The following is a 17,316-nucleotide window of genomic DNA, read 5'->3' on the forward strand; positions in this document are numbered from 1 at the left end:
ACAAATTTGTACGTTTAATGCTTTAAAACTATGAATTTAATTTTAAATAAATACTGTACAAACATATATATAAAATTTACTTATATATTCAATTTATCTAAGTTTATTTCAATATAATGACATGAATGATTTCATACAATATAATAATCTTAATTTGGTGTGTTAAAGCATACAACGAAAAACAAGCAAACATTTCAAAATTCTTTAAAGATATCAACATACTAAAGAAAATCCTTTAAAGTTCTCCTCCCAGCACTTGTTGTTGATGTTGTAACCCAAATGGAACTGTAGAGCTGGTAGCATGCATGAATTGCAATATGAATACATGCCTAATCTTATCCCCTACTTTGCTGTAATTCAAACGCATTTTCGAAGAAAACATTGTTTTGGTATGAAAGGCCGTGATTGACGTATAAAACATGAATGGACGGTTGTACTGATTGTGTTGGCATTGAAATGTCTTCTGCCATCTTATGACAAGTAATGTTGAAATACTTGCTCAGTAGTTAATTATTTTATTTTACAAGAAGCATTTTGGACTTCACATCAAGATAATGTATAGGCCATAACGACTAATTGAAATTCTTATATTACGTCTCGCAGAGCAAAAAAATCCATAAATGAGTAGTAACCTTTTACTTTGGATTTTTGAGCAGAACTTTAACGTTAATGATAAGTACTTTTAATAAATCTACAAGAGAGAAAACAGTGAATAACAAAAAAAATTAAGTTTTATGTATCACTATACTTACTCACACCCGTATACATACAAGTTGCCCATCTTATTCCATAATCAAAAATTTATTAGAATAACGAGTATAAGATATGATGATATTGCAACCAGCGGCGTTCTATCTAAAGAACCCTTCTTCGTTTGAACATTGCAAACCCAAAAGTCTAACCAGAATTACTAAAGGTACTCTATTTTTACAAATGAGCAGCTCCCAAACATAGACTCCGCAAAGATTAAGCTATCATCCTTTCATATAGCGATATAGTTTACAAAGATATTGTTGTTAAAATCAATAAAAATGCTTTAAATATGCTGGTTGAGTTCTTGCAGAAGCCAAATCCAAAGTTTCCCATCTAAAAAGAAAATATGAAAATTTAGTTAAAATTAGTCAAAAACATTAGCATAAAGTTCTAAATCAATAAAGGCATTTTTAAATAAAAATGATAGAAATAAAAGAGTTTTATTTACTGTTGCCTTCTGCAACAGGAAAGTATTCAGTTTACCTTTTTGATATAAAGTGATTGCACTTATAAAAGAATCAACTTTTCTAGATCAAAAAAATTGCGCGTGTGTTATCGTATCTTAAGAGGAATATACATGCAGATATTTGAAAACGTTAATAAATAACAAATGGTTATAAAATGAGCTGCAACAATTACAAAAAAGAAGCAAAAAAAGAAAAACTAAATATTGCATATTGTACAATGACTGAGGAGAAAAGTCAAAGGACAAGGACTATACTTTTGCTACATGCTGAAATAAGGTGGCTTTTATTTGAAAAGACATAACGATTAAACTCTTGGTATCAGGGAAGAGTAGATCAAATTATTATAGCAATTAAGTAATTAAGCAAATAAATCTTTGAAACAGATTTTCAAAAATCCATAAAGATAATACACTAGGAACAGAAGCCAAGAATATTTATTTCTATTGTAGAAATTGATTTTATAACTAGTATGTGATACAATAAGATGAAGCAAACTAGTGTGAGGCAAAAGGATAGTAAGGTCTAGTTTAAGATAATTTAGCTTAGTTGGAGAGAAATGAAAAATGTTTTAATATAATGGAGCAATTTCAAAAACGAAGAGAGATTAGTTTGTAGTGAAAGTTAACATTATAAAATTACAAATCAAGAAAAATGTATATAAAAATAACATAAAATGTCTCACTTGCGATTCAAGGTATTTTAAAAGAAGCGCATCTTTAAACAGTAGTTCAACAATCAAAAAAAAAATTTTAAATTAGGGTTGCGTTTGGTAAAATGTTACATTTCAATAATAGAAATTTAAGTATTAAGCAAAAACAAAACTTCGGAATATGTATCTATTGAAGCATTTCATTTTCATCATGACTTCCACAGAATACCAAATTAAAATAAAGATGTTTTAACAACACTAAACCACTGAACGAAGTCCGAAATTTAGCTGCAATTAATGTACCTTGCAAACAATAAATATATATTTTAATTTTATGAACTATAAAATAAAATTGTAAAATTTAATTAAAAATAGATATGTAACATCCATCATCTATCATGTATATGTAATTGTAAATATTTTTCAAAATAAAACGACTTCCACCTAACAAGGATTCCAAGTCAGTTTGAAATTCTCACTAATATTATTAACAGCACCATATGAAGACACTATATATCTTAAGGAATTCTAGAGATTTAAATTTCACTCTAATTCGTCACTTGGAAAGTATATCTTACTTTTGGGTTTTGAATCTCACCAAACATACTGATATCATTTTAATTATAATGTCGGACTGCATGACATGATTTAGCATTCTCATCAAATGATATGTTGCTTTGTACAATAATCAGAAAAGATTTGTGATATATGAGCCACAACTTAATTCAATTTACTGATATGCGTATATTAAGTGTATATGATATTCATATAATTTTAGTGGTTAACAACAATATATACAATATATTATAAAACTAGTATTAATTACAATTGGGAAGATATTTTATATAATTACCAATTGTTACGCAGCTTAAAGCATTTCTTCTCAATCATCTTCATAGACGAGTTGCAGAAAAAGTATCTGAAACAAAATATGTCATTTATTATATATAAATTTAGTAACTTGTGCATTTCATATACCTTACCAAAGAGTCATACTTATAAAATCCTTGATGATGCCATAAAGGCATCGAAGGGAAAACCAGAACAAAATCCGATTATTTCATTTAGAATCAATCAAGTACACAAATATGAATTGTGGTTACAGAGGCATTTTAAATAACTAACCAATTCACACATCTCACAAGGCTTACACTTATCTTTTTCGGTATATTTCAAATATAGGTTTTCCATAACATTTTTAAATGTATTTCTTAAAGAAATATTTTGCAGATTCATCTAATTACCAAACTATTAAAAATTCTGCTTTAAAATCGGCAAATCTTCTCTAATGCGTCCCAAATTTTGTTTTCGAGAAATTGCGTAGTGCGAAATGCTGTCATTTTGCGTTTGTTGATTTTTCAGCGAAGTATGCATCTCAAAAGTGTTGGAAAACGCTGCAATTATGAATTATAGTTAATTTTTTTTTTGATTTGAATTAAGTTATCAAGCGCTAAAATGCCCAATTAAGTTAGAAATATTGAAATATAAGGCCTTTTCGGTTGCTCGCAAGTACGGCAAAAAATATATGCTGGCCTATATTCGCTAAGCGAGATATTAGCATTACTGTTTCAATCTGTCAAGTGTTATGTTTTGGCAAATAGCAAAAATAGCATAATGCGAGCCAATTACATACTGTATAAAAATAAATAATTAACATATATTGAAAATTAAAATGAATACATATTTAAGAGGAATTGAAAAAATGTTGAAAATTTCAAAATGAAATACTAAAATTTTATTTTTTTCTTATTTTTCGAATTTATGAAATTTTTGAATTTTGTTGGAATTTTTGTTAACATATGATTTTTGACATGTAATTGTAATATTAGTTGGAATTTCCAATGAAGGTTCACAATAGTTCAGTTATTACGTTGGCAACATTTTTTTCTTTACTGGAAGAAGAGTTTTCGCCAGTAAACAACTACTGATTTATATAGACAAAATAGTGCTGTAACTTATAAATTGGTGAAGTGATAAAATTACGAACATCTTTCCAATTCGTCTTCAGTAACGCTATAAAAATGAACCGTGGCATAGGCTGATTTTATGTTTTATTTTACATAAAAGCAAGAAAAAAATAAAAAAAACCGAACCTATTATTTGATTCTATTTATATTTCTTAATTTACAATTTTGTTCACATACCTTAAATTTTAGATTAAAATTAAATTTTCTGCTACTTTTTAGAGTAAAAAAAAATCTACTGATACTGTGCCAAATATCAAAAAATTATCAAACCTGATAAATCAGTAGCGTTGTACTGTCCGTTATACAAACAAAGAATTTCATTCCTATTAAAATTTTCTATAAAAAATAGTTTATACTAACTTGATAAATTTACATGAAAATTTTATTGAATAAATTTATATTTTATAAAAATATTTGTTGTAAATACAGAGTTGCATTTCAACACAAGCAGGTCATTTACATAAATATCTTTTTGAATACTTTTTAGTTTGGACTTTTCACTCAATTTCGGTATTTTATTTTATAATAATAAAGTTTGCACAAATATTTAAAATTGCGTCGATATTAGCTAAAAAATTTTGCTGCTGAGCATTTCATTTTGTGCTATCATAATTATTGCTGATATAAATAGTGCTATTATACAGCAGATTGATATATTTATACAAATATTTTACTAGGTGCGCTCATATCACCGTGTACGTACTACGTAAACGCATTAAATTATGCATTTGATAAATTTATATGCGTAGATGAGTACCCCTATTGTAATATATACGCGTATATACGACAGATATATTTAATTATATTAAGTACTGATGTGAATAAAAGAACAGCCTAACTTCGAAATATGAACGTGAAATATGAACTCTCTCAATGCATGACTTCATTACGCTGAGAAAGATTTTAAGTAGTGCTTCTTAAATTATTATAAAGTAATTTATAAATTATATAGTAATTTAGTAATAGTCAAATTATACATATATATATATATATATATTTGTTAATTATTAACTTTATATATATTAATTAGTTAAAATTGTTATTTCTGTCCCTCGTGTTTATTGCTATTTTATAATTTAGATTAACATTCTAGGTTTTCAATGATCTGTGGAGGCTTAGATAGCCACTATAACCTTTAGTCATTGGAGTTGCTAAATATTTGCAAACACACTATTTCTAAATAATAAAAATGTGCTATTAGAATTTCTTCTTGATTTAAAAATATTTAATGTAGAAAATATTGTTTACACAGCTTGCAGCGTTTCGTATAATAGTAACGATACGAGTATATGAATCTCTCGGATGTATTCTTTAACCGGACTCACTGTCAACGAAAGTTTAGTGCTTTCTCGCAGCTCAATATGAGATTTTGTGGCATAGTAATTTGGATAACTTTATGGATAAGTCAATTTATTGTAGAAGTAGATTTTGCTCCAATAGTGAGGGGAGAGATAGTCAAAACGGCTCATGGTAGTTTATGGATTTTAAATAAATAAATTAATAATAATAATAATATTAAGTAAAATGAGTTATTACAAAAATATTAAAATTCAACTTGCAGATGACATCAAACCATTCCCCTTTATGGTATCACTACAAGATCGAGTCGATGGGACCTATAATAAGCATTTTTGTGGCGGTAGTCTTATAGATAAAAATTGGATTTTAACAGCAGCGCATTGTGTTTGGAGAAAGTATGTGTGCACATCATTTTCTATTCAAATATCAAATGATAGAGTAATCGTCTATTGTTTATTGTCTACCTATGAAAGCAGAAATTTTAATTTAAACAAAATTTTTAATTAAAATTTTTCACGATGTTAATGTTTTGAAATAAATTCAAAGTCACACTTATTTCCAGAAAACTAACACTCATCGTTGCGGTAATCGGTTATGAAAACATTTCTAATGTTTCGGAGTTTTATAACGTAGATCGTGTAGAATATATATATTTTCAACCGTGAGTTTTGTTCTATAAATTTACAAATTAAGAAGTGAATATTTGTAAATATTCTTATAGCACCAATTATCAAAATGACATTGCATTGCTCCATTTGGAGGCATCTTATAAGCATCCGGAATTGGCTCTAAATCGTATTTATGGAAAACTTCCAATGTATGGCATGAGAGCGAACAGAAATAGTAATAAAGAAGTTATGCTAGATTTGATTTTATTTTTATTAAAATATCTTTAACAATTTTCACTTGTTAGGGCCGTGCAAAATTATAGGGTATGGTGCCACGCGTCATGCTGGTCAAATACAAGAGACTCTCATCGAAGGCGAAGTAAAGGTCATAACTAATAAACAATGTAGAGGGATTTTGGGAAATGTTTGGGCACCGCAAAAAGGCGAAAACACTGTTTGTGCACTAGGAAAGCAAGACACTTGTCAGGTAAGATTTATCTTTTATCAAATATATGTAATATGAAGATATATAGTACATCTGTAAGCGAAGAGCAATGACCAATTCGCTATATTATGTACAGCTCACGATATTGTATAATCACAATACAAAAACCTATTTATTTGGGAAAGATTCTAATAGAAAGTTATTTAAAAATCAGAAATTTCAAAATAATGTGAGCATTACTATGTAACTCGAAGATACATACATTAACTAGATATATATTTAAATAAGATTTCTTACCCAAATTTTAAAAAAAGAGTTTTTACCGGACCTGCTGTGGCACTTTTGTTTTAATATTGAATAAATAAAAGAAAAAAATTGAATAAACGATTTAGCAATGCTGAAAACTCTATTTTAGTAATCGGGGGATGATCGACTTTAAAGAATTGAAATTAACATTAGACAGAAAAATTTAAGGAAATGAAGTGTAGAGATACTCTTTTGTTAGAAGAGTATGGCTACACGCCAAAAATAAATCAATAAATAAATAGCTGATTTTTAAATAAATCAGCTGATATTTTCGAGTAACCGATAGAAAGTTACATAATGAAAAAATTTGGGTTAGTAATTGCCATTAACGTAGAGTCTTTACACCAGTTCAGGCATTTATTCCGAAGCTCCTCACATGCTTGATTTGATGGGAACTGATTTTAACCAAACTGAAGAAGCAATAAAAAAAAGGTAGGACGGTTAGCGTGTTGTTATAAAAACTTCAAATTTCTGGACTAAAACGTGAGTTATGTTTAGAAACTCGGAATTGTTTGAAAGAAAGATGGTTCACCAAGCATATTGCCCTATTCGAATGGACGACGAGACTTTCAAAAGACTGCTTAAAAATGAAAATATAGTAAGATTTGTCAAAACACAAAGATTGCAATGGGCAGCTCACGTTGTAAGAATGGGACCTGAAAGAAATCCGGCCAATATATTTAATGCTAATTCGAAGCTGAGATGAAGAACAACGAGTACGAGGACGCCAGACAACTCGGATTTCTAAATTGGAAATCAACTGCACAAGATCTAAGCAGATGGAGGCAGGTTTTGAAGTAGGCCAAGGTTCATACTGGACTGCAGTGTCAAATCAGAAGAAAATGTTTAGATTAGTTTATTGTATAAACTTGATTAAAACTAACAAAAAACTAAAAGAATCTAGTCTACTTATAACTACTGTAAATAATGTTTTATAATATATATATACTTTTTCTATTTATTTTTTTTATAGGGTGATTCTGGGGGCCCCCTTATTTGCAATTACAATGGACGCGACTATATATATGGTATTGTTTCCCATGGCCTCACTTGTGGCATAGTTGGTGTGCCGAGCATCTACACCGTAACTATACCCTACATTGATTGGATTAGATTGATTGTTAACGATTAAATTATTGAAAATTGTTTTATTCAATAAAGTTTTATCTATAAATTTTGTGCTCTTTTAGTGTATAATAAATATAATATAATATTTATAATATAATATAATATAATTGTATCTAAACTGTTTGGGGTATATAATTACTTATATAGAAATTATCTAAATTTAACTAATTATGTACTAAATTTGTACATCTTGAACGTATATATAAATATAAATATTACTTAAATTTATATAGAAGGAATATTGTTAATATTTGTCATTTTCAGATTTTTTTCCACTCGTATTTATAGTTGTATTATCACTTTCGGATGGAACTTCCTCAATTCGATCGGACAGTTTAACAGTACTCGTTTCTGGTAAATTAATAGTCAACAATCCAGCTACAAAAACGCAGCAACCACAAATAGTAGTTGGTATATACCAACCTAATTGTCCCTGCAAAAAATCATTAAATAGTGTCGTTAGCATGTGAAAGAATATATTAATTCCAAATTATGTACTCACCAAAATATCAACTATGTAAGGAGCCGATATGGAGCCCACATGTGCCCAAGTCGAACATGTGCCTAATGCAGAGTTCCGTATTTCCGTAGGGTACAGTTCGGCAGTATAAAGTGTCACAATAGAATATGTTGCACTTATGCCAAATCTACCGAGCATAGCAAAGGATATTATCCAATCTGTTATATTGAAGACATAAAAGACTTTTCATTATACATAGTCGTTCTATTATTATAATGTGATTTGTAATTTTAAATAATGTTCAACCGCCAAAAAATATATTATATCAATGAATCAATTTTTATAAACTTACCTGAGGGCATCACTAAAACTAGTAATAACGCTGTTCCAGTAAGTATAAACAGGAACATTGTTGTTGGGCGCCGTCCATTATACTTGAGCAATATAATTGGCAAAATATAGGATGGAATATCCACTATGCCTGTTATGGCTACATAAAGATAACGACTCACAGACAAATTTGCAGCATTTAAGGCTGGAATATGAAAATAAGATCTCTTCTTACACAAACTGTGGACCAAAAAGTATAAATATATAGGTATCTTACCAGTTACATAGTAACTAAGGGACGAAACACAAAACATAAAATAGGACGTAAGGATTAATTTTCGCACTTTCCATGTTGCGAACAACGCAATGAACTGCTTTAATGGACCTTCTTGTATTTTAACCCATAATGACGTCGGTTTTTTTTCCATCATCTGCAATATGAAGACAATCTGTGTTCAAAAACTTATAAACTTATAAAACTTATAAGACTGATTTATTTTACATACATATACATAAATAACTACATTATAGATAACTAGTTATGAAGTATGATCAAAAAAAATATGTTTAAAAATGCCCCTACAAAATATAATGGGTATATATATACTATATATGGGTCACTTGACAATAGGCTTTTATCAGTATATCTATAATACTAGTTTTAATTAAATGAGTAATGTATATTATTTCTCCGATATTACATACTCATTCTTTTCTGAAATTTATGTTAAGCGAGAGAGAGGGAGAGCTCGGGGTATACAAATATACTAAATATAAACACGTTTTTCAAATTTTTAAAATAGAATTTTAAAATTCATATATATTATATTCTAAATTGAAGTTCCGTTTGCTTGATCTATTTTTACGGTTTCCTCGGCTGACTAAACAGTATTTGAACGATACTATTGAAAACTATATTAATTTGTGGTGAGATGCTTTATCTCATCTAAAATTCAAGAAAAAACCTAGTACTTAAACATGGAATATCCGGTTCAGTGCGTGCTTGCAGAATTCATCAGTTTCACAATGAATCTCGTGATAATCAAAGTCTATAAATGTGCGCTGCATGCTACTTACTTCTTTCTTGGTGTTGGTACTGATAATTTCGTCAGTCTTCTCAATCTCATAGTGGCTTCGTTGTTTGAAAATAATTTTGTACGCTTGAGCATACCGTTTTTTGGTGATAAGCCACCGAGGTGATTCATTAAGTAGGCTATAAGTGAAATAAAAATAACATTAAATTTAATAGATTAAAATGAAATAATATGAAATGTATTTTTTTAATATTTGTGCATCGTATGAGAATACGATATGACATACTAGCAATTAAATATCAGCAATAACGCCGGCACCGAAAGTGTCAATTGCAGATAACGCCATGATGTTATCAAATACGAAGCAATAGCAAGGAAAATCATTCCGATGGGATAAGATGCGGCAAAAGCAATTGACATCCAAGAACGATGCTTGAGGCAAACATTTTCCACAACTGAAAGAAATATAAATTATAATGATTTTAACGTTGGATACTAAAGTGTACTCATAGTACTCATTGTAAATGCTGCATAGAAGAGACCCGATGAAGCTGCTCCCAAGCCAAAACGACCCACCAAGAATAAATTGTACCAAGGTGTAAAAGTACAGATAAAGCTAGATACGACATACACTAGGGCGCCCAACGAAAACGATGTCTTGCGGCCGAATCTATGAAATTGAAAAGTACTGTGAACAAATATTTTAATATGAACGTAAGCAAGTATATATAGTGTGCTTCGAGAGTGGAATGTAATCCCTCACTTTACGACTCATAAAAAAATTTCGTTGAGATCTGAAGTTTAAAGACAGAGTCTATATCAAAAAGATTTTTAATAGATAATGAAGGTGATTGGAAATTTTTTACAAAAATTATTTAAATTTTTATACAATTCCGAAGTATTTTATCCTCACATATTTAGTACACAATATATACATATTTACCATATTTAAAACTTACTTATCGGCTAATATTCCGAATGTAAAGGACCCAAAAAATTTACCCAGCGATACAAACATTTGTGCAGAAGTGCGCTGTATGGAGCGATCACAAACTAAAGTGGGCATAGTTGGAATATATTTAATATTTTATTTAATTTAATAATAGTGTAATGACTTGGTTTGGCTCACCTAACTCCCATTCAGCTACAAAAGTACCGTCAGGTTCATCAAATTCTATAAATCCTCCCTTTTTGTTACATTCAATCTCTTTGGGTGGCTGATCACTTGCTAACATTTCCATTGTATAAATTCTAGCTTCGTCATAAGTTTTGGTACTATAGCCAAATACAATTGTAAAGACCAACTTGTTTTCTATGGGTAATAATTACCTTAGCAGTTCGTAATTCCAATCCTTGATTGTACAGCCATTTGTAGTTGTGTTGCCCTCCACTATAGTTCGCTTCTCTTCAAGTGTCCAATTTGTACTACCAAGCTCAGGAACATTACACCATTTATCTGCCGGCAAATATCCGAGCAATGTGTAAGAAGAAACATGAAAGCCGTTTAATATGTTCGGTGTTACGCAGAGAAAAAATAGAGTCCTTTCGAGAAAAAAGTTCATGATTATTAGAAATCTATGTAAACAGATTGAAAATGACAATCGAAAATGATATATAATAAGGGTACTTATGTAAGCATATAAATTCATCAAATGTATGATTTTATACGTTTACGTACATGGTTATATGAACGCACTTAGTGAAATATTTGTATAAATTTATCAATCTGCTGCATGATAGCACTATTTATATTAGTGATAATTATGACAGCACATAATGCAATGCTCACCAGCGCAATTCTTTCAACCAAACGTTTACCCAATATCGGATCAATTGGATCGCGACCCAGTTGATAAATTATCAATAAATTATAAAATAATATACTGAAATTGAGCAAAAAGTGTTAACTAATAAGTATTTTCCCTCTCATGAATATTGTTGAAATTGTGGAGATAAGGATTTAGAAGAAGCAGTAAACCACTTTTATTTCAACGGGCCAGCTCTAGCGGACCAGAGCGACGTTCTTAAGCATAATTGTCTAAGCTCCCTTAGAAAAGTAATTAGCGCATTATAAGAGCTTCGAAAATGTTCTATAAATTAATAGTAGGTAAGATCCCGTAAATCCTAAGTAAGTTGTGTAGTCTAACTAGGTGTCACAGCAACCTAACTTAACCTACATTAGTCTAAATCATTATTTATCATTTTGACGACCCCTCAAATCCGTTCAGAAATTAAGTTAAAATCTGGTCTGGCTTGTAATAATGAAAATATAACAATTCCGAATGCTGAGGTTATAATTCTGGTATAAGCCAAAGTTCGGAAGGATGAAGTAAATTCTTAGAGAATCAGTTGAAGTGAACATGGAGCACCAAATACTCAAATAAGCGAAAAAAATATGGAATAATAACCATTAAGGCGGACTTGATGACAATGAATAGAAAACATTCGGTCCGAAGGAATGTTGTAAACAAGATCAAAAAAATGCAGTAGCTGTTAATGAAGAAAAGGGAAGAGATATTGACAGCAGCTGTGAAAATGTCTTAAAACAACAAACATTTTTCTTATTCATAGAGGAACATTTCTTAAATCATTCTTTCAGTATTGAAAATAATATTCTTGCTGTTTTACTATTTTAAAATGTATCTCTAATGATGCTGTGTTTCATTCTAAATTCTTTATTATGTCTATCTCATAGGTAAGAATACATTGCTTTTAATGTCATGAGTTTCTTATAAAATCTCTTCCCCAAGCCTTATTTGTATACACCCCTTTAGAACAACTGATGCTAATCATCCTAGCACTGGATGCATATTAACTCTGTAAAAAATGTGTGGCATCTGACTAATGGGCATGTGTATGTCTTTCATTTCTGACAGTTAGTCTGCTTTACAAAATCAAGATCAAGACTAATTAAAAAAATTGCTTAAATGTTTAATTACAGAAATAAATTATGAGTAATTTGTTGGAAATAAATAATTGCACTCTGCTATATGCGACTTCAAGTGCCATTATGTATGCAAATGTATGTTCTTCCCATAAATAGAGCTCTTTGAGTAAAGTACGATGATTTGTGGCATGTAAACGTATGCATGTTTATGCGATTGTTACATGATGATACATTATTACAACAAGTTCAAGTGAAAGACATATTTGTTATTATAACTGTAAGTACTAAACACAGCTTTATAATAACAAAAAAAAAATCAATTGTCCAGTATTTCTTAGTATCAATTGAATGAGAATTATCTTGTGTATGACTCTGTCTATCTACTAAAAAGTAAAAAAATAAATCAAAGTTGTAAGCAACCTCAGAATCTTGCTCTAAAGATTTCAAGGTAGACAAACGAAAATGTTTAAATCAATATCTTAGACCTTTACAGTTTCATAATTATTCTAATATACTTTCTTTAAATTTTTTCTCACGCTTGCAATCAGTGATCAATTGTGTCGTACAATACGAGTAGAATCTCTATAAGTCGAATCCTAAGAGAAGTGCAGGAGTTTTGGAATTATGGAGGTACGTATATTTCATTACGTACTACTTATTCTGCACTTCATTGCATATATAGGTACTTCAAAAGTATATATAATATTCTTACTTCATGTTTTATAACGATTCATGTTTAGTGGACATCGGTCCACTAGTTTTGGCAAAAAATTAATAACTGATTTAAAAAAGTGTCAGGAATTATACTGAAAAACCAGAAGAATAAGAAAAAACGATTCTCTAAAATCTGTGTATTGCAAATATTTTCTATTGCTATCGCTTAAAGCATTAACAGTTAACATAATAACGTTAGAATAGATTGCCTTTGACAGTTTTGCGAATAATATTTTTCTGGCACTTAAATTTCAAAATTGTATATTGTGATTTAATGGAGTTGGTAACAGCTAGCCCGTTCACTCCGTCTTCTTTTGCAGTTTCGCAAGAGTGGATTTAGCTGTCATAATGAAAGCGACACAACAACACAGTATAGATGACCTGATGATTTATTAATAGATGAAATTTTTTGCAGTTGTTCAAGACTGTATTTAACTGCCTTACTAAAGGCGGTACCATCATACAGCAAAGATGCCCTGGTCTCTGGCTTATACATGAGAAATTTATTGTCTGTGGTTTAGCTTTTTGGTTTTAAAGAGAAATTGAAGCTGATAATGACAACAATACGATATATAAGACCTGATGATTTATTAATGGATGAATTTTTTAATAGATGAACTTCTTAATATAGCAATTCATAAATATAAGTTAGTGAGTGACTTAACTCTACAAATAAATGCGTACCAGATGTTAAGAATGTAAAGATTATACATGATCCATTATTAATTCTAAAATTCCTGAATTTTTTTTGTAATATGTCACCACATTATAAACAAACAAACAAACGCAGTGTTACTTTGTAATCATTTAAATACTAACAAAATTTTGAAGTACGAGTTTTTTTAATTATATTCACTATATTTAAATAACTCAGCTTGTTGTTTTACTTCCTGAAGAGAATTGTCGACTTTATCGCCAGATTACAGCTGAGGAATCTGTGTTAATGAACCTTTCCTCTCCCACAGAAACGAAGACGAACTTTAGAGTTTTGAATGCGAAACACACAAATTTCATTCATTCGGTGGATTGAATGCATATAAAGCTTTCGGTGATAAGTAAATAAAAATTTTTAAGTATTTATGGCATTTTGAAAATTTATTATTAACTTAAATTGGAGGTTAATATTCGACGACATATTAAACATAAAGCAAATGAGTTTAGAATTTTAATGAAGTTTTATCATTTATTATTCAGTAATACTGTTTCACTTAAAACAAGTTATTTAAACAAAATTATATTCAATATTTCATGTACACGTCACTTGTGTCTCCAATAAAACATATTTAAGGCTACAACTTGAACGCCTTACCGATCTCGAAAATCCGGAAATGATTAAAATTGCAATTTATGCAATTAGTATTTCCGAACTCCTGATTATTATGTTAAGTCAAGATTGAATTTAATACACGTAGTCTTATACATATATACATATATATCTTTCGCCACTTTTAATTTCTTAATTTCTTATTTCTTAATTTCTAATTTCTTCATTTCAAGCAAGTAATCAAACACTAAAACCATTTACTCCTTTACCACCCCTAATTTCTTAAAAAAAAATAATTTTGTATGATAAGTGGAAGAGATACTAAACTTTTTATAATATCAGTGAAGTGTATTAAAAAACTAAATATTTAATTAAAATAGTTACTTTGATAGTTAAATGAATGGTCAATTAAAATTAGAAAAATTCCAAACGTAATTATCGCATCAGGCGGTATTTAAACTTTTTTATTAAAACAAATAACATACTATACACGATAGCTGAAGGAAACTGAGACTACTGAGACTTCTGAGACCACTGCGCTGATAAAATGAAATTTAATCAGACAGTTCATATATAGTATTCATGTAATATACATGTTAGAGATTATAATTGGCACGACAGATGTGTCGATCTGCGTTGATTGATAACAATTTAAATACTAAATCCCTATCATGCATATTAATGCAGTGTAAAGTAACTTAGACGCAATTAAAATTATATTCATTTTACTATTAGTAAAGGTTTTTTTAGAATTCCAACTAATGACAAACCATATATTAATTTAGAAATGCAGTGTTTCCACAGGCTAAATTATAGGGTATATTATAGTGTAACACAAAGTCAGTAACATTTTAAATGAATTCAATATTTTGAAAATATTTATACAGACATTTTCTATATAATTTATTTTCACGTTATATTTTCTCTTTTTTAGTGCTGTTACTTGCACTCTTTTGTATTTTACATATGTATTTTACACATATTAAATATGTTTAGCTAAACTTTAATGATGTTAAAAATTTTTAATATGACCCATATCGCCACGTTCAAGCTAATAATTTAAATTAGCTTATTATAATCTTAATCTTATAATCTTAATCTTATTCTTGCTATTTAATTTTTAAATACGTGATCTGTTGATTAATTCGCCATGTAGCAAATTGATCGATAAATCTGTGGTAACTATTTCAATCGAAATGCACTTTTAGTGTAATTTTCATTTTAGATTGGTAAACTCGAGCAAAATGTACAACACTTCCGACTAATTTATAACACTTTAGATATTTAGCCAAAGTTGTAGATTAGGTTTGGATAGGTTACTGGGAACGTCCGAAGACGCTTTTAGACCATGACGTCCCTTGTGAAATTATCAGCTGTTTTATATGACTTGACGGGTAAAGTTTGATTTGATTCGACATATGTATTTATGAGAAATATAATGCTAACATAACTACATAAATTTTAGATTGCTCAAAAAACTTTTGATTGATCAACAAAATTTGACAAATCGAGAGTAAAACTAGGTTGAATCCAGATCACCAATCGAAAACTTCATATGTTTTCATTGAGGGTTGAAAGGTGAGTGATTAAGGGCTTATTGAAAAAAAATCAGTAATCTTAAGACAACCGAATTAACAGGTAGTCAATTATACTAAAGGATTAAAGCGGGTTTAACGATTTATAAAGAATATTAAATTCACAGTAATGAGATTACAAACGTCTGTAAAACGAGAGTTTGACTTCTTTATAGAAATCTATAAGCTTCATCACGCTTCATGATATTCTTTCTGGATATTATCAAAGATGATTCAAATCTGTAGCAACGATATAACCCGTCAATTTTTCAATTTAAAAAATAAACTGACAAATATGGAAATAATGAAGCCTATATTAGTTATTATTGACCCAAGTTGGTCAAGGTCGGCTACATATTTAACTTTTTTTGTTAGAATTAAGTTCACAATTCGTATTGAGGGCGGCAATTATATAAACTTTACCACCAAACTTAACTCCAATTTATTTTCACACAATATTTGTTTTTAAATCTTTAAAATAACTTTTCCGAAATGTTTTATTACCAAACAAAAGCACCTCCACTCCCGATGCGTTCCAACTCATTTGTCACAATTTCCTTGTAAGTCTCCTCGCGTATCAATTCTTTACTTTTCTCCGCAGAATCTTTAGTCATTCTAGGTTTCGTTACTTTTTAACAATAAGAAACAACAACAATAACTAAAAAAAAATAAATTGTGTTGAAACCGTTGTTATTGTTGTTGCTGCTGCTGCTGCTGCTGTTGTTGAAATCAAAACAAAACACAATAAAAAGTGCAAGGAAAAGCAAATGAACAAAAATCAAAAGTGCAACAACACTTCGAAGCTTAATTCCTTGACATTGACTTTTCGATAATTCTTGGGAACGAATTCAAAACAATAACAAAACTAAAAAAAAGCGCGTATGTTGTTGTTGTTATTATTGCCTCTGCTCTCAAAGCTTGTACAGCGCAATTGACTTTCACTATCGAATCTCAATTTAATATTGAAACTATTAATTCATTGGTTTTATTTGGGTTTTTAATTTATTTTATTTAAATCGTACACATTCCGCATGGCATTTTGCAACTGACAGCGATTAACGAGCGATTATTCCATTTATATATTAATTTCGTATATTATTGTTCTACTAATGAAATTTATGTATTGTATATTAATTAGTCTGCATTTAATTAAATTATTTTAATTTAGAACTTTTAGACGAAAACAAAACAAAACCGAAAACAAAAACAAAAACAAGAATCCGAATCTGAATCTGAATCTGAATACGAAAAAAACGAAACGTTCCAACTTGCGATTTCTAAATTCAATGTCCAACTGCACGAGTTTCACTGGCTGATTGCGTATGATGAACTGAAGCGGCTTAGCCGCCGCGAATAGGTAAAAGCGCTCGCTGCTGATTCAAGTGCTATTGAATGTAGAAATTTTGAATGTTGAATGTTGAATGTTGAATG

General features: G+C 29.6%; 2 protein-coding genes and 1 long non-coding RNA gene across 4 annotated transcripts; 1 reads left to right on the plus strand and 2 right to left on the minus strand.

The window, feature by feature from the left end:
* Positions 1-100: 100 nt before the first annotated feature.
* On the minus strand, positions 101-3,469 carry LOC119678182. 2 transcript variants are annotated; one of them, XR_005252327.1, is made up of 4 exons: positions 2,848-3,469; positions 2,723-2,788; positions 753-1,086; positions 101-691 (listed from the first exon to the last, which is right to left on the minus strand). It is a non-coding gene; the product is annotated as an uncharacterized LOC119678182 (long non-coding RNA). The 2 variants fall into 2 exon arrangements; XR_005252326.1 differs by having other exon boundaries at positions 2,853-3,468.
* A 1,724-nt stretch (positions 3,470-5,193) lies between these two features.
* LOC119678183 (chymotrypsin-like elastase family member 1) lies at positions 5,194-7,659 on the plus strand. The gene is made up of 6 exons (XM_038089882.1): positions 5,194-5,306; positions 5,398-5,530; positions 5,698-5,796; positions 5,857-5,978; positions 6,049-6,230; positions 7,468-7,659. Exons 1-6 carry the CDS (start codon positions 5,198-5,200, stop codon positions 7,624-7,626), a joined length of 804 nt encoding a protein of 267 aa, XP_037945810.1. The 5' UTR covers positions 5,194-5,197; the 3' UTR covers positions 7,627-7,659.
* Positions 7,660-7,737: 78 nt separating this feature from the next.
* Positions 7,738-17,293, minus strand: LOC119678184 (organic cation transporter protein). Its single transcript, XM_038089883.1, has 11 exons — positions 16,390-17,293; positions 10,776-10,988; positions 10,576-10,721; positions 10,406-10,499; positions 9,962-10,116; positions 9,733-9,901; positions 9,490-9,625; positions 8,690-8,843; positions 8,435-8,617; positions 8,125-8,300; positions 7,738-8,055 (listed from the first exon to the last, which is right to left on the minus strand). The coding sequence occupies exons 1-11, from the start codon at positions 16,497-16,499 to the stop codon at positions 7,867-7,869; spliced, it is 1,725 nt and encodes a 574-aa protein (XP_037945811.1). The 5' UTR covers positions 16,500-17,293; the 3' UTR covers positions 7,738-7,866.
* Between the last annotated feature and the right edge of the window lie 23 nt (positions 17,294-17,316).

This window comes from Teleopsis dalmanni, chromosome 2 (assembly GCF_002237135.1).
Source record: "Teleopsis dalmanni isolate 2A chromosome 2, ASM223713v2, whole genome shotgun sequence".
Lineage (NCBI taxonomy): Eukaryota > Metazoa > Arthropoda > Insecta > Diptera > Diopsidae > Teleopsis > Teleopsis dalmanni.

Bases quoted from the DNA above. Each gene is read 5' to 3' on its own strand.
- LOC119678183 (XM_038089882.1), top strand. From the start codon at position 5,198: ATGAGATTTTGTGGCATAGTAATTTGGATAACTTTATGGATAAGTCAA. The intron at 5,797-5,856 runs GTGAGTTTTGTT...ATATTCTTATAG, and splicing joins GAATATATATATTTTCAACC to CACCAATTATCAAAATGACA. The intron at 5,979-6,048 runs GTAATAAAGAAG...TTCACTTGTTAG, and splicing joins CATGAGAGCGAACAGAAATA to GGCCGTGCAAAATTATAGGG.
- LOC119678184 (XM_038089883.1), bottom strand. From the start codon at position 16,499: ATGACTAAAGATTCTGCGGAGAAAAGTAAAGAATTGATACGCGAGGAG. The intron at 10,989-16,389 runs GTAATAAAACAT...TTTTCTCGAAAG, and splicing joins AGTGGAGGTGCTTTTGTTTG to GACTCTATTTTTTCTCTGCG. The intron at 8,618-8,689 runs GTAAGATACCTA...TTCATATTCCAG, and splicing joins CCTTAGTTACTATGTAACTG to CCTTAAATGCTGCAAATTTG.